This window comes from Onychomys torridus, chromosome 6 (assembly GCF_903995425.1).
Source record: "Onychomys torridus chromosome 6, mOncTor1.1, whole genome shotgun sequence".
NCBI classification, from domain to species: domain Eukaryota; kingdom Metazoa; phylum Chordata; class Mammalia; order Rodentia; family Cricetidae; genus Onychomys; species Onychomys torridus.
In genome coordinates, this window is record NC_050448.1 from 117,619,077 (window position 1) to 117,640,359 (window position 21,283).

At 39.9% G+C, this 21,283-nt stretch overlaps 1 protein-coding gene and 1 pseudogene across 1 annotated transcript; both read left to right on the forward strand.

The window, feature by feature from the left end:
* The first annotated feature begins 4,859 nt into the window (after positions 1–4,859).
* Positions 4,860–18,210, forward strand: LOC118585773 (guanylate-binding protein 4-like). Its single transcript, XM_036190688.1, has 11 exons — positions 4,860–5,051; positions 7,507–7,702; positions 9,188–9,315; positions 10,921–11,030; positions 11,225–11,421; positions 12,928–13,173; positions 14,135–14,415; positions 15,187–15,399; positions 16,696–16,798; positions 17,108–17,301; positions 17,558–18,210. The coding sequence occupies exons 2-11, from the start codon at positions 7,513–7,515 to the stop codon at positions 17,795–17,797; spliced, it is 1,902 nt and encodes a 633-aa protein (XP_036046581.1). The 5' UTR covers positions 4,860–5,051; positions 7,507–7,512; the 3' UTR covers positions 17,798–18,210.
* A 674-nt stretch (positions 18,211–18,884) lies between these two features.
* LOC118586029 lies at positions 18,885–20,496 on the forward strand (annotated as a pseudogene).
* The last annotated feature ends 787 nt before the right edge of the window (positions 20,497–21,283 follow it).

The following is a 21,283-nucleotide window of genomic DNA, read 5'->3' on the forward strand; positions in this document are numbered from 1 at the left end:
GCCTCAGGGAGAAATCACTTTCTCCTGTCACTTGGACTTAGCATTTCAGCTGTCCCCAGGTCAAAAGCTTCCATAGAAAATTTTTCTTCCCCATAAGCTCAAAGAAGAGCTTTTTTATTACCCGTAAAGCTCAAAGAAAGATTTTCCCCCTAGTTTGTGTTCATAGCCCCCAAAGTTAGAAAATTGAAGTTTTTCTGTCTAGTTGCTTTTAGTTAGCTTAAATTTTTCTACACGATCTTACATTTCTAACTTTTTCCTACATTATATTACTATGCTATACCTTATACTTATTTTTCACAGATAGAAATTGAGAACAGACTAGAAGATAGAAAATTTTGACAGAAGAGTTTTGCGCTGCAGCATTGGACATCCTTCCAGTCCATTTTCCTTTTCTCTCGAGGATAAAACCCCTGCCCCTCAATAATATATATATTCCATAACACTGGCATGCCACTTTCCACTGTCAGGGCTTACTCACACTTTCGCCAAGAACTCTGTAATAAAACTATTATTTTCCTTTTTCTTTAGTCCCTGTTCATTTGTCTTTAGTCCCCCCTTTTTTTCTTTAGTCCCTTTTTTTTCTTTTCCCCCTTTTTTTCTTTAGTCCCTGTTTATGGCGCCATTCTCTGGGGCATTTACCCACCAACCCCACAGCTCCCCAGAGTTATCTTGAGTGTGAGCAGCAGGAAATATTAGATAGAAGGATTTATAGTGTGGAGATAAACAGATACAAAATACAGGACAGCCTCAAAAGATCCTGGAACCTTTTCCAATGGGCCCTGACTGTCTCTGCCCCAGGGTATTTATAGAGATGCCAAGGGGGTGGAGCAAAAGACCTCCTTCCCCAGCACAGCCAAGTGCAGACCATTTCAGACACCTGCACTCAGGCCCATGGTCCTAATCATCCTCTATGCGGACCTGCTGGGTAAAGCTACAAGGAACCCGAAAACAGGCTCCCACAAATTTGGAGTGAAAATCTCTTAGATTTTATTATCTCAGCTCTCCTTTGAAGTAAGAGCAAAATCCAAAAGCAAACAAACAACAAAACCCTCACACCTCTTAACTTTGTATATATTTCATATGTTCCTTCCTTTGGAACTTAGAAATATACATCTGCAATGAAACACCTACAGCTAGGACTCAGAAAAAATTGTGGAAGAAGGTTGTAAGACACAGAGAGCCATGATCCCTGCCAGTAGATAATGTCCTCTAGACAGAATAGAGGAAATGCACACAAGAAACCACAACAATATTGTTGCCTGAACAAGATCAGTATAATGGCAACACCAGATGGGATGGTAACATGGACAGGGGAAATTCTGCATGATTTCACTCCTAGATGAAAAGCTACAGGAAACCAAAGGCTGCTTTGAGAGAGAATCAATTTCTTTCCAGGAAGGACTCCTACATGAGTTGTTCAATCCCAAGTGGTCAATCCTGGACACATGTACATATGAGCAATGCTAAATGGACTCAGTAGAATATATATATGCATATATCTCTCCTATATATTGTATGCTATATTAATCAGTATCCCTTTTGTTTACTGCTGGTTTCCAAGTGCAGAGAACCAAGCTTTGTTCCTCCCCAACTAAGATGGTATTGGATCTTACCATCAAATTTACAGCCTCATTCCTATCCGTCAACAGTCTTTTGGCTCTCAAGTTTCATAGCACTGTCTCTCTTATCTAAATTACTATTTATTTTATATAATCCTATACTCTTCTAATACTTCCACAGATGATTGTATTATTTACATTTATATTTGCATATTTGTCTCTGAAGAAGTCATATTCTTGACCTATGAAAATATTTATCTGTATAATTAATTCAATGTCTAGCTTTTTATAAATGGCTACAGTTTGCTGAATTTAGTTGAGTAACATGCATGTCCCCAATATAACCACAGTTAATACAATTTTGCTATAGAAACAATTTTTAATTCTGTACCTATTGCATTTTAATAGGTAGTACTAAACATTTCACTCACAGAGATAAAATGTCATTTTCTTCTCTACATACATAATAGTGTAACTAAGGTTCTGAAAAGATTGGTACTAAGACATAGAATTTGATTTAACATTTTTTTGTTGTCTTCAAACTTTTGTGATTTGTTTGCTATTGAATAACATTAAGCCCAGCTCAAATGGCTAATAAATGTAGAGGAAATGAAGAATGTACTTCTTGGTCCCTTGCCCTCATGTGACCCTAAGAACGACTCACGGATCTTCACCCTTGCTGTGCTCTGGGCAGTACTTGTCTACACCAGTATGAGCATCATCATCCTCTAGGCCCCGAGATCAAACTGTCATGTTTCATTGAACTTGGGTAATGGCAACTGCTACTTTTTTTTTTTTATTGTAACTTAGTTGTTCCATTAAAGGTGATAGTAGCAAAAACTAGTACTACCAATGGAGTTTAAAGTTTGATATAATGTGGGGCATTTTTTGTGACCCATCTATGTAATTGAACCAGAGATAACAGAAGCCAAAGCCACCTCTTTGATCTGAAATGTGTGTGTGTGTGTGTGTGTGTGTGTGTGTGTGTGTGTGTGTGAGAGAGAGAGAGAGAGAGAGAGAGAGAGAGAGAGAGAGAGAGAGATTTTCCCCTTTCAAAATCCTGTCCATATTTCCCATATTGCTTTACTTAAAGTCTCCTTTTCATTCTTGGTACTGCAATAATAATCAGATGCACCTCTAAGATTTAAAAATATTTTGTTTATCAACCATCCAACAAATATTTAACAAATACTCAGGGGCAGACACCACCCAACGGCTAAGTAAAGCAGGCAGAAAACAATTGGCAGAGTCAATACTACAATTCAAAGTCTGCTGTAGCGATTCAAACCACAGGGAAAGGTGGAGAACTTTCTAGGAAGGGAGACAGATGGGGGCATTGAGATGAAGGAACAATACTTGTGCTAAGGGCTAAAGGTTAGACAAGCAGCCAGGCAGAAGAGAAATGATGTGCAGATAATAAAAACAGTAAGTTAAGTGCTCCAGGAACTGCACAGCCATCCGGTTGTCTGGGACCCGGTGTGAGTTGTGAATATGTCACTGGGGCAGGAAGAGTCTAAGGCACTGAGAGAAAAGCTACTGTGGGGAGTTTTCATGTCTCACAAGAGTCTGGACTTTAGTTCATCCACGGCCAGAAAGAAAACTCGAGGTATTTCAAGTAAGGATTCGGACTTTACTGGGTCCCGTGTATGACTGTATAGAACCATGATATATTCAGAAAGAGGCTGACATTGTGCCTGCTGCTCCTTGTGCTTCCTTGGGTAATAGTGTTGCTCTGGAAATTCCGAGACAGTAAGGCAGTGATGTGAAAATCCATTCTTTAGTTAGCACTTTCCCTGATGAAAACACAAGGTGATGGGCAGAGCTCATCTCTCAGAAGGCTGGATGGGAGGAATTTCCTATAACTAAAGGCATTCCTCTCTTTCTGTGGAATGCACGCTCTGCTGAGTCTGAAAACTAACAAGTGTAGCTGTGGTTAGATGTCAGCTGAGAAGGGCCTTTCCCACCACATTGCAAAATCAGCTCTTGATGGCTCAGGAGAAAATATCCCAGGCAGTCTGTTGTCTTCTGTCTCCACGGCCTCTGCATAGCACCAAATGAGCCATGAAGGAGACACTGACAGAAACTGCAAACAAGGGAAGTGAAGCAGGAGTAGGCTGTGGGCAGCAAAAGGGGGAAGTGCAAGGTAAGTATTGACCAAAGGAAGGAGGAAATAGAGAGGAAAGGAAAACCACCCAAGAGCAGGAGACGATGCTGGAACACAATGGCTCATTGAAGTCTGAGATCAGTCTGGATTCTGCTGAAGTCCTTGAACTCACTTGATTACTGTACTTCCCACGTGCTGGGTCATTCTATTCTGGTGATTTCAGGAAGATTTCATTGAGCTCCAATTGAACAGGGTCTTAGTCTCATATTTCTGTAGTTTCTGCCATCTTGCTGCAGTAATCCAGTCAATCTGAAATAGATCCATTTGGTCTTGAAAAAAAGCATCATAAAAATAGCTTTTTAAATGAAAGCTGTAAAACTGGTATTTTTTTCCTCAGATTTGCCTAATTCACCCTGTCTTACTGCAAACAAATGCATTCATATCCTAGCCTTGTGTCTAACAACTAGTATTCTATAGAGTTCCCAGTTTCCATTGTTCGATGGGCTAATTTTACTCCAGTTAACTAACAGATGGGAATCAAACCCACATTTCCAATTGCAAGGTCACCTTAAGATATATGAAGGGACGGTTCTCATGCCTGCCCTAGCCCCATGTCCTACCTAGCTCAGTAAGGATGTCCAGGGAACCCTAGGGAGACATCAAACACAGGCACGTTACTATTCTGGTCTGAAGATATATGCTCTTCAACCCAACATGAGGTTACATCCCAATCACAAAATCACCCTAAAATGAAATGCACCAAGACACTTAACCAACCAAAGATTACATGCAGCTCACTCTGTTGTTTATTCTCAAAAAGAAATGTTAACTGCTCGAAGAGGTAACTATGTTAACTCAATCTACACCACACATCACATATGACATATACAGTTTGTATGCATGCATGGAAACATCCTTTACCCCATTAATATCTACAGTATTAATATCATGTATGGGCTGAAAACTTTTAAGTTAAAAAAAAATCCATTTGCATCATTTTCTTTGAATAAGCTAATCTCTCACTGTGGCAGGAGCTGGCATATTCCTGTTGTAACAGTTTGTTATTGCCCAATAAAAGTCAATGTTTGGAGAATCCCCAAATTGTTTTCATTTTCCTCTGACCATCTGGCAGGGAACTTTGAACTTGGCTGTCACAGATTCTGTTTTCTTTCCTGGAAACTGTGCAAATCCAGAAAGCAAGCATAAACAAGTCAATTTAGTTTCAATTTCAGTTCTTTATCACCACAACAGGATGGGTGCAATATCCTGTTTGACTCTAATGTTTTAAAGAATAGATCTTTAGGGAGGAACCAGACACAGCAGCAAACCTAAAGGTTCTGAGCCAGGCAGGGTAGCAGAGAATCGTCCAGCGGCGGCGGCGCAGTCAGGTGAGTTCCCTGCGAGACTCGGTATTCAATGTACACATTCCCAAGGGGCTACCAGCAAAGTCCCGAGGTCCCAGGGTGCAAACTCCAAGCAGAGTGCAAGGTGACTCTGGCGGGTGGGCCAAGGTGACAAGAGGCGCTCGTAGCCTCAGAGCATGCGGACAGGGCTGCTTGGCGCAGGAGGCGTGGTGGATCAGCCATAGCCAGGCATGTGGGGGAGGGATGCGCGGTTCCAACGGGAATATCAGCCCGAGCTGCGCAGTCCTGAGCAGGTCTTCCACCATAGAGGGGCGAATTCCCTTCTACTACCGAGACTTAACCCTAGGCTCCAGACAGAGCTTCTTCCTCATCCACCACAGGGCTTGGTTGCACCCTCCCTGTGTTTCGCCTGAAATTGAAGAAGCGGAAAATAGAGCCATGTCATGTCATGTCAGACAGACTGAATCCCCAACACGGGTTTGGAGCATCTCTGTGATACCAGCTGCACTTTTGCGCCCTGTGGTGTGGAATCAGTCACACTCTTCTCAGTCAAAGGTTAAAAACGGCAGTAAAATCCGACCCCCTTGTTGTCTTGTTTCAAAGGGTGTCGTCGTCCATCCAAGAACAGTTTCAGACAGCTTTGGGGACTTTGGGGACTTGTGAAAAATCTAGGGCCGAGGCGTTTTTAACTGTCTTCTGTGTGGCTCAAGCTACTTTTGGAAACTACGGACGATTTACATGATTTAATCGGAGCTATGCAGTTCTACTTATTTAGTGTGGATTCGAAGCATTGTAACTGTAATAGTAATTCAGTCCTGAATGGAAGCAGGAAGAAAAAAAATGACATGTTCATCAGTATTTTTCTAATATAGAACTAACTGATCATTAAGGTAATGTTAAATTTAAGGTGAGCTGAAATTTCTACTCTAAATTGATGTTAGGCAAAGAAACACTATAGTTTTTAAGTTGATACCTCAAGACCCACAGCACTCAGTCAGATTGCACTTTATATCGTAATGACATGTCACTAATCAATAGAGACCATTTGGTACTTCTCGATTAAGAAATTTATTAGTTTAGAAATCTGAATTGGGGAAGTTGATTCTGACAGGGAAATTTTGGAGGTAGGCTTATAAAAGGGAAATGAGAAGATTGGTGTTTCTTCTCTGCTCTACTGAGTAACTTGAAGGCTCTCTAAACATTCATTTAGCATGTGTGTATGGCCTCCAACACATGTGAAAAGAAAAGGCAACAGTTTTAACACACAGGATTCCTTAAGAGATAATACAGGTATGATACCGCCTTCACAGCTTTGTCCACAGAAGTATTTATTAATTAGAATGTATTTTCAGAGAAATTAGCCACTGGAGAGAAATAATATTCACGTGTCATCTTCAATATCATGGGCATGAAGCCAATGGGGATGACGAGTTGCCACTGTCAGGTCACAAACTTGTCACTTATTATTGTACAGAAAGTAAGTCGAAGGTCCTGGGGCTGATCTCAGTTAGGAGAGTGCTTGCCTAGTGCTTATGAAGAAGCCCTGGCAGCATACGAATGGAAGTGGAAGCAGCAGAATTGGTAGTTTAAGATCAGCCTCTGCTGCAACATAAACAAATAAATAAGTAAATCACAAATAAATAAATAAAATTAAAAAAAATAAGAAGCCATCCTGGGCTTGGTGGGATCCTACCCCCTCATAAACACCCTCCCACCAGTAACAAAAAACAAAACCTAAAATGTAAGAAAGACCCTGTCCCACAAGAAAAAAATCATAATTAGAAAGCCGGGTATGATGATGCATGCATGTAATATCAGAAGCCAAAGAGTCTGTGGCAGGACTGGGTGTTCAAGGCCAGTCTATGGTACATAGAAAGTTTGATGCTAGCCTGGGCTACATACATAACACTTTGTTGAAGTAGAATAAGGTGAAAAAGACCAATTATTAGATTGACTTAAAGCACCATGCTTGTTACCAAGCAAGACATTACTTTGCTCACAGGAATAGAATGACCTAGAGAAATAGCTAAAACACAATAGGTTGTAGCCCTTAACCTGACCACAAAAGCTTACACCTATCAAGTGTAACAATATGTTTGTAAAGCAAAAAGTAACTGCCACGTGTGCTTCTGGGGGAAAAAAATGCCCTTGCTTGCTTGGTTGCCACACCTTGTGGTCTTGGAGTATAAAATATAAATGCACACTAGACTCCAGACAGAAGCCTTCAGGACCATTCTGGCTTTGGTCCATTGGTAAATGAATACGTCTCCTTTCTTCCACTCTCATTGGTTTTGGAGTGCTTATTCCAGAGAGATTCCTGAGACATTTTTACCGAAATGCAACCACAACAAAGATAAAATAACCCCCAAACCAAAACTTAAATTGATGCACACATTGTATAAATACATGCTAATTGACCTGGCACTAGAGGTGGCCTGGAGATCTCATACTCTACTGAGAAAGTTTTTTGGGTTTGCAGGTTACCATGGCATCTGGTACCAGTATGGAGGCTCCTATCTGTCTAGTGGAAAATGAGAATGAAGAGCTGAAGGTGAATCCCAAAGCAGTAAAGATCCTTGAGAAGATTGCTCAGCCTGTGGTGGTGGTGGCCATTGTAGGACTCTACCGTACAGGAAAGTCCTACCTGATGAACCGCCTGGCAGGACAGAACCACGGTGAGTGTTGTCCTCAGCCACAAGAACAGAGGCCATTTGCCTGGCATCACTGACAATGCAAACTGATCATTCTCTCCTGCTCAGATCAATCACCATCATGTTCTCCTTTCTCTCATCTTAGTTTTGCTATGGAGTCAATGCAAATGCAATTAACTGTATATTGTTTATTAAAATAATGGAGATGGGATGGAGGGAGGAAGCAAGAAAGGAAGGGGAAAGGAAGAGTGGGTAATAGACTTTGAAAACATTACTCTGTGAGGCAGGGAAAGATGAGAGCAATGGAAGGAGAGTGGGAGGGAGAAATAAAGGAGGAAAAGGAGAGGGAGGATTTGAGTTTACGCCATATCCTATTTGAGTTGTCTTTTTATTTTTCTGCCCTATTTTATCACAACATTTTAGTAACTATATACATGTTTCTCTCCTAAGCCTTTTCAAATATGTGAAATCTAACACACACACACACACACACACACACACACACACACACACAATTACATAAAACACAGTGTATGGCATAATTAATAAAAATAATTATTTTTCTACTGACCAGGTCAAAATATAAAACTTTGTTAGCATCCAAATACTTTATTCGTATTATCTTATACTCTCCCAAAGTTCATCATTATGCTTATTTTCATGAAACTTCCCCCACTGATTTACAAAAAACAGTTATAGAATCTAAATATACATCCATAAAAATCAGTCCACTTTGGCCCACTTTTAAACTTATTAATGAGTATATATATATATATTTATATAAAGCATATATGTCTATTGTAATGTATTGGATACATGTGTGTTGGATGTATTCTGATGTCTCTAGTTTCTTTTGCTCATAAATTTATAAAATTCATCTAGCTTGTCATAGGTATTTTTAAATTACTTAAAAAGTTTCATAGTATGTCAATATGTGAAAATAACATTTGTTGTGGTGAACACTGATTTCTTTGCAGAGCTAATTTTGGAGGACAAGGCTTTCCCACACAAGCTTGTCTTTATGTTGGAACATTTTTGCACAAACGTCTCTTAGTATAACATAATCAGAAGTGAATCTAGATTTCAGGACATTTGCATGCTCAGTGTTTCCTGATGACATCAAATTACTTTTCAAACTTCATGTGTAGATGTAGTTCACTTGTTTATTAACAGCAGGAGAGAATTCTGCAACTTCCTTACAAATGTTCCATCTGATTTTAGTTTTTCCTAATGTGGTGAGTGCCTTTAGCTTATAGACAAGGTGAGACAGCTCTTAATGTCTTGCAATTTGCCTGTCTTATTTTGTAAAATGTATGCTTAAGTCTTTTAAAACCTAGTCATTCAATCTACTCTGGTCCCACTACTTTCCTCTTCCTATAAAGAACATGCAGTGGCTATTTTCCTCCTAATATCTGGTATCTGAATCAGCTCAGTACCATTGTGGTAGAACCTCTGCCTCCTAAATTCTAAGGATTCATATTGTGCTCACTTTCTTATTCCCTGTTGCAGGCTTCAGTCTGGGCACTACAGTGAGGTCTGAGACTAAGGGAATCTGGATGTGGTGTGTGCCTCACCCCACCAAGCCACAATTCAAACTCGTGCTTCTGGATACAGAAGGTCTAGGTGATGTGGAAAAGGTAAGTTGGAGAGTTAAGGGGGCTGGTCTTGATTCTTTGTGTACCATTTGATTGCAGTTTTAGTTCAACTTCTGTGTTGGTTCCAAGAATTGCAAACAAGTTATTGATGAGGAGACTAAGCTGCTTCCCTTAGGGAATGTACTCTTTTGATAAACTCAAAGACTTTGTTGTAATAGAGAATAGTCTTATCTTTGCTCTTGCTTGAATAATACAGTTCAGTAAATATGTATGGAGGAGCTGAATTCCAGGGTTTCATACTATACTGCAGTACAAGGCACAGGCTCATTAGTCCAGGAGGAAGCAGATGTACACTGTGAGATCGGCACAAGGTGCTTGCTGTAGGTTCATAGAAGTAGACAACTAATGAAGTTATCTCATGGGATAATGCTTTCTGAAGGTGAGCTGTCACTGCTGAGGCCATTGAACTGTGAATCTAATTTGTAAGTAGTAGAAATAGCCTTGGATATCTATTACTATGGATGTACGGGTAAAGATTTCATTATGGGTAATAAAATTCTCAGTAACCAACCTCATATTAAACCAAGATGAATTCTTGTAGAAGCAAGTTGCTGTCTGACCTAAGCTCTGCTTCTATTGATCCAAATTCAGCATTTTTAGAAATATCAAAATAGGGAATTGAAAAGAAGTCATCCCCAGAATATCAAACATTTCCTGCCTGCTGCATCAGGTCTAATAAGAACCAAGTCCATGTGCTGCACATGAGCAGTGGAGAGACACTAGAGCATACCTTGATGATAGAGAACAACCCAGCGACTCTGGAGTTTGTAGGTTTGGGTAGCATCTAATTCTATTTGCCTGACTTTCACGCATCACATCTTACCTTAAACCTTACTTCCAGTTTCAACTTCCAACTTCCAAATGGCCACTGCTTCAGCCAAACAAATAGGTGTGCAAGGCACTTACATGACCTGTGCTTTATAATATTTTTTTATTTACTGAGTATTTATCTTCCCACATGTGTAATTTATTTAAATCTACAACTACATCTACTAGCAAGTATTTAAAGAGAAGCTGATTTTTCTACCATAGCCATCATATTCTATTTACACAGTCACAGTACTTTGAAGTTACATAGCCCTTCTTGCACTTATTAAAATTAATCATTTTTCTTCATATACTAGAATTCTATTCTACTTTTGGTACAAATGAATCATCATGGTTGTATTTCTATATTTACAGGTCTGCCTATCCCTATTGTTATATGAAAATTTGTATTTACACAGCTCAGTGTAGTACCTGATATTTTGTAGATGTTTTATGAATAGTTGTTGAATTTGAGTGAACATTCTTGCCTCTAATATGACATAATTGATAACCTGTTAATTAAATGGCATGTTGATATATTGCATTCACTGTGCTTAATCACTATAGCAAACATTTTGCATAGTTTGACAGTGTCATTGATTTTGGTTATGGAAACTGGGAAGATCAGTTTCAATATTGAAAAGGAAATAAGATTTTTTTATTCTTCAAAACATTCTTCTTCATCCTTCTATTCTGCTGTATTACTGCTTAAGCAGCAGATAAACAAGAGAAAGACTGGAGGTCAGATTCTGAAGTCCCCTGTCCCCATGTGACTTCCAGGGGGACCCTAAGAATGACTCATGGATCTTCGCCCTGGCCGTGCTTCTAAGCAGCACCTTTGTCTACAACAGCATGAGCACCATCAACCACCAGGCCCTGGAGCAGCTGCAGTATCCTTCCCAGGACCGAAGTGCCATATTTTGTTAATTTAAGGGTGACAATTGGGAATACTGCTTATGTGACTCAGTTCTTAGGACTTAGGAAGAAGGTATGTGGAACAAAAGAGGGTGCTTGTAAGATGGGTTTGCAGGAGAAACCTGGGGAAGGTAGAATGCTGCCTTTGATTCCTTAGCTAGGGTCCCAGCTATGTCACTGAACTGACGGAGCTGATCAGGGCAAAATCCACATCAGGATCTGAAGAAATGGATGACTCCTGTGAGTTCGTGAGTTTCTTTCCAGACTTTGTCTGGACTGTTCGGGATTTTGTTCTGGAGCTGAAGTTGCATGGACGTAACATCACAGCAGATGAGTACCTGGAGAATGCCCTGAAGCTGATTCCAGGTATCAGAGCCTGGCTTGGGAGGGGAGGCTGTAACTGTCTCATTCAGTATTTGGTATAAATGTTGCTTTCATCCTGACTTGAACTCTAAGCCAGTGATAAACCAATAACTGAAATGCATTTGGTGAACATTTTCCATGGTTATTATCCTGGAAAGTTTTTACCTGCTGGAGTTTAAATGCAATGGAAACAATGAGGCATAAACATTGGACCAAATGATCTTAAATTAATTAATAGTGAAAATGTTATTTGGATGTTAATACATTCTATAATGTCCATACCCGACACGTTTTGCTCCTTATAAAGAATTTCTGTTCTCTCTCTCTCGCTCCCCACACACATACACACATGCACACAATACATGTTATAGATAATATGTAGATATATATTTTAGTTTAACCTTAACAATATATATATATATCCCAACCATATATATGAATATATATAAACTCTCTCTCTCTCTCTCTCTCTCTCTCTCTCTCTATATATATATATATATATATATATATATATATATGTATATTCACATGAAATGATCTACTCCAAATTGTAATTCTTTTGTACAGTATATCTTATTAGTATTTGGCTACTTAAGATTTTTCAGAAAAAGTATATATTATGAATAGTTAAAAAAAACATTGATTTTCCTTTCAATAAAACCCAAATCTTTTGTGTTTCTTATAACATCCTCCTCCTCTCTTGACAGCCTCACAGTTAATATATTTGTCAGTATATATATATATATATATATATATATATATATATATATATATATACAATATTTAGCTGTTGAGAGAGGTTTCTCTGTAATTTTATTCATTCCTTCCTTTTTTTCTCTCAACAAGCATTTATTGAATACCTGTTTGCCAGAGAATTGCTTTAATTCTCAGTCAAGACTAACAGATTCTGATTTAAGAAAGAGAAGAGGAGGTCCTTATATTATATTAAGTGAATATATCATAATTGTTAAGGCACAGAATTTCCTAATGTATCTATGGTTATATCTACAGGAAGCTGATATTTGTGTTTTTCTGTCCTAACCTGATATCATATGTCATCTTTCATTTTTCCGGGTTGCATCTTATTATTTATTGCATCACTTTGTTTTAAGATCCAAATTTCATTTCTCACAAGGATATAGGAAAGTCAGAAAACTTCTTCTAACACTTTGGTTTCATTAGTTAATTGTCTAGTAAATGTTTGTGAAATTCTTAATCCACTGGGGTCTGGAGCAAATGCTAGGAAGACCAAAGATTAGTTGCCCTCATCCCATGGATAACTGGTCCTTTTTCTCTTCATAATTGCTTCATTGCCCTCCCTTCACTTTCCAGCATAAATGGATTTATCATTGTCTTAGATGCTCAAATGAAGAGCCATGTGGGTGGATTGCAGGGGATGTAGGGATAGAAGACCAGCTGTTATCCTAAGCTTGCTGGAAATGAAAACACCAGATTCTTAGCCTGAAGGCTGTCCTTTCAAAGAACAAATTTCCTTTATATATTTTACAGGCAGGGGTCTCAAAGCTCAATGTTCTAACATGCCTAGGGAATGCATCAGGCATTTCTTTCCAAAACGGAAATGTTTTGTTTTTGATCGACCTACAAAAGAAAAAGAACTCTTAGTCCATGTTGAGGAAATGCCAGAAGACCAGTTGGATCAAAATTTCCAATGGCAATCGAAAGCATTCTGCTCTCACATCTTCTCCAGTGCAAAGGCCAAGACCTTGAAAGAGGGAATCATTGTCAATGGAAACCGTGAGTTACTCATGCTCCAGGGAATACCTCTCTACTTTGAAATTGTGTGTTGTAAAACTTTGATAAAACATTAGTATCTTATATGAATATAGAGAAACAGCTGTTCATGCTACTCAGAAAATTTTGTCTTTCTTAAATATTACCTCTCTACATAGGCTTTATTAAAAGTTAATACATCTTAAGAAATGTCTAATGATCAAAGAAGCAAGACTGAGGTTAAAGAGGGAAGTAATGTGCAGGGACACAAGTGCTTGTCTGGTTAGAAAAGACAGTTCTGAAGTATGTGAGATACTAAGGTTCCTAAAAGTTCGTTAGAGTTTGAGACAAAAATTCACTGGTTTTGGACTCAGGAGATAGTTTGGTCAGGAAAGTGCTTAGCTTGCAAGCAAGAGTTCAATGCCCAGAATTCACCTAAAAGTGTTTAGAGTGGTGATGCACACCTGTAACTGGAGAAGTAGAGGCAGGCGGATTATTGGGGCTTGCTGCCCAGACAGTCTTGCCTACTTCCAGCCAGTGAGAGACTTTGTCTCAGTGAAATATAAAATTAAAATGAGGCAACAATCGTTGTCATTTGGCCTCTACACACACACACACACACACACACACACACACACACACACAAATACATGCAATCATACACACACAAACCCAACACAAATTAACTATTGTCTTATATACACCTGTCCTTCAATGACATGGCTTTGTACAGTCACATGAAGCCCATACTCAAAAGAGCTGCTCCTCTTACATAATGTTCTGTTACTGTCTTGAAATTCTTGAATGCTTTTTTTTAAAAACATTATCACTTTCATTTGAGGCAGGGTCCAACAAAATAGGCTTTCCTCTCATACATGAAATTTTATTGCCTAAGTAATTTAATACTTCATTGATGATTCATGAATCATGTGAAATTAACAAAAGGTTAGCTTGATAGTAACCTTAAATTCCCTGCCTTGGTCAGGACTGGCAACTTTGGTGATGACCTATGTAAATTCCATCAATAGTGGAGCAGTTCCTTGTTTGGAGAATGCAGTGACCACTCTGGCCGAGCATGAGAACTCTGCAGCTGTGCAGAGGGCGGTTGACCACTACAGTGAACAGATGGCCCAGCAAGTGAGCCTCCCCACAGACACACTCCAGGAGCTGCTGGAGGGGCACACAGCCTGTGAGAAGGAAGCCCTTGCTGTCTTCATGGAGCACTCCTTTAAGGACGATAACCAAGAATTCCAGAAGAAGTTGGTGGTACTGTGTCTGTGTCTCTTGTTTTTTTATTCTTGATACCCACATTTAGGAGTGTTGATTTTGACCTTTTCATTCATCTGGATTCTTGTGAGTGAGAGGGTTCCACAGGATCAAAAGTGAGGGACTTGATTACTTTTTAATCAGTGCACAAGAATGTTGAATGAATGTGTCAACACAGAAAAGCACATATGCATTAACTCAGTTTTGTAGATTATAAGCATAGTGCAGGGAGGCTGGAATGCTCTGCTCAAGAGACAGAAGGAAGATGTAAACTGAGTTCACCTAAAAGCTCTGGAAAGCCTCATGACTCAAGCAGGAGAATCCCCTGGACTGTAATTTATAATTATTGTATGTCCACACACCCGTATTCTCCATGGAGGGGATGAAGGGCTCATGAACCTATACAAAGTCCCAGTCGCTGTGTGAGTTGTTCTTTTATAGATATATTTTCCTCCATATTAATTCTTGGAGGAAATGCTCCTGCCAACCATGTCCCATTTTTCAGCTGGTGAATTGTTTGCTATTAATCTCACTGTTGCTGGAAGAGCCAAAGGTCCTGCAGCTAGACTTTATTATTTCACAATGAGCCTGGCCATGGAAGGGCACGGAATTTCCATGGTTACTCATACAGTTACTCAGACATGGTACTGAACAGAGTTGCCTGATTTATGGTGTAATTTCCATATCCAAGTCTATTACTTCCCCCAGTATCATAGCTGGAACTGTTTTCTAACCGCTTCCATTTCTTGTATCTCTACAATTCCCTGGCAGGCTGTCATAGAGGAAAGGAAGGAAGATTTCATGCGACGGAATGAAGCAGCATCTCTCAGTCACTGCCAGGCTGAGCTGGAGAAGCTGGCAGAACCCCTCAGGGAGAGCATCTCACGTGGAGCTTTCTCTGTGCCTGGTGGGCACAGCCTCTACTTAGAAGCCAGGAGGAAGGTTGAGCAGGGCTATGAGAAAGTGCCCAGGAAGGGAGTAAAGGTGAGGAATGAGCAACAGGGAGGTGGGTCTCAGGGTTACCAGGAAGAATCCTTCCTCCTTAGAATTGAACTGTTCATGAGGAGATGGCTGAACATGTCTATCTATGCATTTCCAACGTTTTTGCATCCAGAGTTATTATTTTTATGTATTTATGTAAAATTTCATTGTATATATATTTCATTTTATATACTGTACTTGATACTGTGTTACATTAAGAAATTTTCATACACATACACACATATATGATATGATGAAAATATCCCCTATATCTCTCTATCCTTCTCTTTTTCAATGAAGTCATAAAATTAGTCTTTTCCTCATACTCCTCTAATCCTAACTAGAGCATAGTAACTTTTCCATTGATTAAACAAGGCAATTTTTTCTAACCTAAATAGTGAGATTTGAAGATCAAAGACATATTTGTCCATGAGATACTGATGCTGTTGCCTCACAAATAGTCAGTTGGATACATTAGAGTAAGAACTATCCTGGCACAAACAGAAAGCAGAAATAATGGTGCAATTACTATCATGGTGGTTGCAATAATAATAATGTTCACATAGCCAACACCCTCTTTTTAGATTCTATTTCCCTTTGTATTGTTTTGAAATGGATTCCTGGTATAACAAGGCCAGACTGTCACTGAACTTGCAATCTGGAAACCTTAGCTTCCCCAGTGCTGGGATTACAGAAATCAACCACCATGCCCAGATTTTAATACTTTCCATTATATGACAGATACCATCAGTAACTTGAAAGTTCATGCCACTTTGGAAGTTACAATTCAATCCTCAGAATAAGGGTATAATAAGGTACTGCTATTGTGCACATTTAAGAGTTATGAAATGGGATGGCTGAGATTCTGATATATGGTCATGCCCCAGAAGAACAGATAGGGCAGCTCAGTGTATTTAGCAGCCATGCAAACTTCAGAAGACAGCTTAGTGAAGCTTCCTCTGAAAGAAGATGCAGAGCAAAGATGGATTATCAATGGGTGCCTACCCAGACAATAAAAGCACAACAAGGACTCTAGCGGATAGGAAGTGTGTGAATGTATTAAACAACGGAGAGCGCAGTTGTGAGGATCTGCCTAGGTCTCCAGGACCGTAACCTGGGCTGAGAAATGGAACACTATCCAGAAAGAGAGATTTGAGAGAGGGTTGCCACATAAGGTTTTCAAGAGTTACAGAAGAGATCTGAACTACTACTGTGAAAGGGAAGGAAACAGGCTCTTAAGAAGGATGAGACACTGTACAGGACTTGTGACCTGAAAATTTCACTTTCTTGTTTCTCCAGGCAAATCATGTTCTTCAGAGCTTCCTACAGTCTCAGGTTACCATAGAGGACTCCATCTTGCAGTCAGACAAAGCCCTCACTGATCGACAGAAGGCCATGGAAGGTATATGGGAGGAGTTGGCTCTCACAGGGATGGGTAGGCTTCTGCTAAGCCTGCTGACTTACTGTCAGGAAGACCTTCCTACATAGATTGCACACTCTGCTAATCCAAAATTAAGAAGGCAGGATGGTGCCACTCAGCTAGTGTTGCAAGTGCCTTCTAGCATCATTCCAAAATATGCTCTGGAAATATGGGGAGTAGGATTCAGACTTCCCTCTTGCATTTTTCAAAATCAGCTGTGTCTCTGAGCCCAAGAAAGGAGAGCTCCATCCTGACTGCTGTGTTTTGGTTCTCTCAAACCCTTGTGGACAGCTGAGCGGGCTCAGAAGGAGGCGGCAGAACAGGAGCAGGAGCTGCTGAGACAGAAACAGATGGAAATGCAGCAAGTGATGGAGGCTCAGGAGAGAAGCTACAAGGAAAACATGGCCCAACTGCACGAGAAGATGGAGACTGAGAGGAAGAACCTTCTGAGAGAGCAAGAGGAGATGCTAGCACACAAGTTGAAGGTGAGACGCTGTGGGCCCCAGGACTGATCAGAGGGATAGTGTTTAGTTTCCTTGTCTGACATCTCCACTCTTGTGAATGGTGCTGAAGGAATCACAGGATACAGCTTGTTTGGGCCATTTCTCCTAAACTAGGAATCATGCAAATTCATCACGTTTTGGTAGAGTGATAGACACGTGTCCTTAACTACTTAAACTGCAAGTGTCAACCCCCGACCTTCAATATGCATGGTTTTCCAAGTGTATTTTCTTTTTATAGATCCAAGAAGACATGCTTAATGAGGGATTTAAAAGGAAATGTGAAGCAATGGATTCAGAGATAAGCCAACTACAAAAAGAGATTCAAAAAAATACGAATCAGAATAGCTCACTGGATGCTAAACTCCGTGAAGGGTTTGGAAATGTGTTACTTGAAGTATTGCCTGGTGCTGGTAAGGTACTTAGTCTAGGGATGAAAATGCTACACAATCGAATGAGAAGGGCAATGATTTCTTATTAGAAAACTGTAAATATGGCATCTTTATTCCTAAGAATTATTTTTGAACTCTGTATCAATATTAACTTCATTTATTAAGTTTCAATAACCAAGAACATTGGTCGCTCTCCACACTCTCTACTCCAGTCCAGCCACAGAGACCCTTTGGTCTACAACGGTGTCCTGACTGCAAAATATGCTGGTGCAATGTTAGCACAAAGTTTGTGGGAGTAACCAACCAATATCTGACTTGACGTAAGGTCCGCTCCACAGCATGAAACCCATAACTGACACTGCTTGGGTGACCAAGAATCAGAGACTAGATAGCTCAGAGAACCTACAGTAAAACCAAGTATTACTGTTCTATACCCTCCCAAAGGTAGCATGACACCTAATGACATTCTGCCATACTCATAGATCAGTACCTTGCTCAGCCATCATCAGAGAAGCTTCCTCCTGCAGCAGATGGGAACAAATACCCATTGCCAGAAATTATGCAGAGAGTGAGAGACCTTGGAACAGTTAGCCCTAATTCGGGTGTCTCCATCAAACCCATCTACTCAGGGCTCAGAAAAACGGTCAAAAACAAGGCAGAAAGAGTGTAACAGTCAGAGGGGATGGAGGACACCAAGAAATCAAGGCCTCTTTGGGACTACTTAAAGAATTGGTGATGTTGGGCATATAAAGACCCTACCACAGGCCTTTCAATTAAAGTATCAGAGGTTGAGAGCACTACTGCTTTTCCAGAGGACCCTGGTTCAATTCCCAGGACCTACACGGCATCTCACAACTGTCTGAAACTCTGGTTCCAGGGGATCAGACACCCACACATAGACATACATGCAAGCAGAAACACCAATGCACATAAAAGACATTAAAAATTTTTAAAAAGAAAGAAAATAAGGCCCTCCAAATCAACAGAATCAATGCACATAGGAACTCATAGAGACTGGGGGAAGCATGCAGAGGGCCTGCACAGGTCTACACCAGATGGGGTCCTAGAACTGAAAGGAGGACTGGAAACAGAACCCCATCCCTAATCCAGAATCGACTCTAATTGATAACCACTTACAAATAAAAATTTAGTTTTCTCCAATGGAGATTCATTGGGGAAACAAACTACTCCATCCTGTGGAGTGGACCTTAAGTCACTATCTGAGGGGGTGGGTCTGGATGGCAGGTGAGGTGAGGAGAAATTAAGAGGAGTAGCAGGAAATGGTGCTCATACATATATTATGTGAGAAAAAAACCTATTTTCAATAAAAGTAAATAATTAAAAGTAATCCATTACTTTTTTTTATATGGTGGGTGCTGTTCGCCAGCCCATGGATGTGTGGCAAAAACATGTCCACTACACTGCCCGCTGCCTAGAAGGCCACCACTGTGGTAATTTTCCTTCACAAAATGTGAATTACTGGGCATGGATGGGCAGAAGGCTTTGCAGGTATCAAAAGTTCCCACATGAAATGCATCTGTCCACATGTGCCTGTTATGCTTATTACATTAAATTTGAATATGGCTATGCTTTCTTGGTTTGATATTATTGGACTTTCACCAGATTCCCAGGAGGATAAATATGGAACTAAAGAGGCAGCAGAAAATGTAAAAGCTTTTATAAATCAAGAGATGAAGACTGGAATTCTTTCTAGCAGAATTATTTTGGGGGGAATGTCTCAGGGAGGCACTCTTTATACACTGCTTTTACCACACAGCAGAAACTGGCCAGCAACACTGCTCTCTCGGTCGCTGGCTTCCACTTTGGGATTCATTTCCACAGGGTCTTATCCAGAGAGCTTACAGAGATATTCCTATTCTCCAGTGCCATGAAGATGTGACCCGGTAGTTCCCTGAATGTTTGGTTCTCTTACTGTTGACAAACTAAAATCATTGGTGAGTCTAGCCAAATAAATTTTTAAAATCTATGAAGACATGATGCACAGCTCATGTCTGCAGCAATTCATTGATTAAACTCCTACCTCCAATTGATTGACATCTCTAAGAGACTTTGTGTAGACCTCCACCAACATCATTGTAGTAGAGTGTAAACCTTTTCCCATTCCTGATCATAAAACTTCTAATGTTTGCATAGTTAAAATGTTTTACAAATACACACCAATGTACAGACTAAATGATGTTTCCCTCATAGAAAATATAAGATCCTCTTAAGCTTCTATACCTGAATTTGTATTATACAATCCAGAATGTACCAGTATTAAAATAGATGAAGTGAAGCATCTAGCTTTTCCCCCTCAAATTAATTCAGCGATATAAAATACCACAGCCAGAGTTTTATTCCATTATTTAGAAATTACTGGTTTGCTCACTGATAATTTGTTCAAGTCTAAACAAGCTGTTAGGATGTAAGTGATCTGCTAATGCTCTGAATGAGGTGTCTACTTGACATTCAGTGCCTGTATTTTTACATGCGTGCATATACATATGTGACTGTAACACCAGGAATTAGATGGTATTCTGTTATACCTGATACCAGGGATAATGCTTTTAAGTGTCAAAAAAGTAATGCTGCTCTCTTCAACTAATCGCCCCTTTATTGGGGGCATCAGGCTTTTCTTTTTCTTCTATTTAATTTTTCTACTTCCAAATAAGAAAAAAAAATGGGTTCTTTCTTTCTTGATTTTCCATAGAAGACTAATATTGCCTCTCTGCCACAATAAAAACCTATCAATACACACTATAATTTCACATTTTGAAACATAGACATAGGGTATTTCAAATCTAGGTAATGTGCAAAGAAAACAAATATTACTTAAGTTTATGTATTTCAAATACAGCATCTTTTTTTGTTTTTTTAAAGTTTTTTTAATAAATAATTTTTTTCTTTATTATTATGTGTTTTAAATTTTATACAGCAGCCATGTCCTCCCCCCTCCCGCCCCCATCCCCGCCTTCCCCCCAGCCCATCCCCTCCATTCCCATGTCCTCCAGGTTCAAGGCACCCCTGGGGATTCATTTAAACCTGGTAGATTCAGTACAGGCAGGTCCTCTCACCTCCTTCCAGACTGAGCAAAGTGTCCATGTATAAGCCCAAGGTTTCAAACAGCCAGCTCATGCTCTAAGGACAAATCCTGGTCCCACAGACTGTATGCCTCCCAAACAGATCAAGCTATTCAATGGTCTCACTTATCCAGAGGGCCTGATCTAGCTGGGGGCTCCATAGCCTTTGGTTCATAATTCATGTGCTTCCATTCATTTGGCTATTTGTCCCTGTGCTTTTTGCAATCTTGGATTCAACAATTCACGCTCTTGCAGACCATCCTCTTTCTCGACAGTTGGACACCTGGAGCTCCACCTGGGGCCTGGCTGAGGATCTCTGCATCCACTTCCATCAGTTATTGGATGAGAGTTCCAAGACAACTGTTAGGATGTTTGGCCATCTGATCACCAGACTAGGTCAGATCAGGCTTTCTCTCGACCATTGCCATCAGACTACAGAAGATATATAATTGTGGATTTCTGGGGACCTCTCCAGCACTCTGCCTATTCCTGGTC

Bases quoted from the DNA above. Each gene is read 5' to 3' on its own strand.
- LOC118585773 (XM_036190688.1), top strand. From the start codon at position 7,513: ATGGCATCTGGTACCAGTATGGAGGCTCCTATCTGTCTAGTGGAAAAT. The intron at 13,174-14,134 runs GTGAGTTACTCA...TGCCTTGGTCAG, and splicing joins AATCATTGTCAATGGAAACC to GACTGGCAACTTTGGTGATG. The intron at 17,302-17,557 runs GTGAGACGCTGT...TTCTTTTTATAG, and splicing joins TGCTAGCACACAAGTTGAAG to ATCCAAGAAGACATGCTTAA.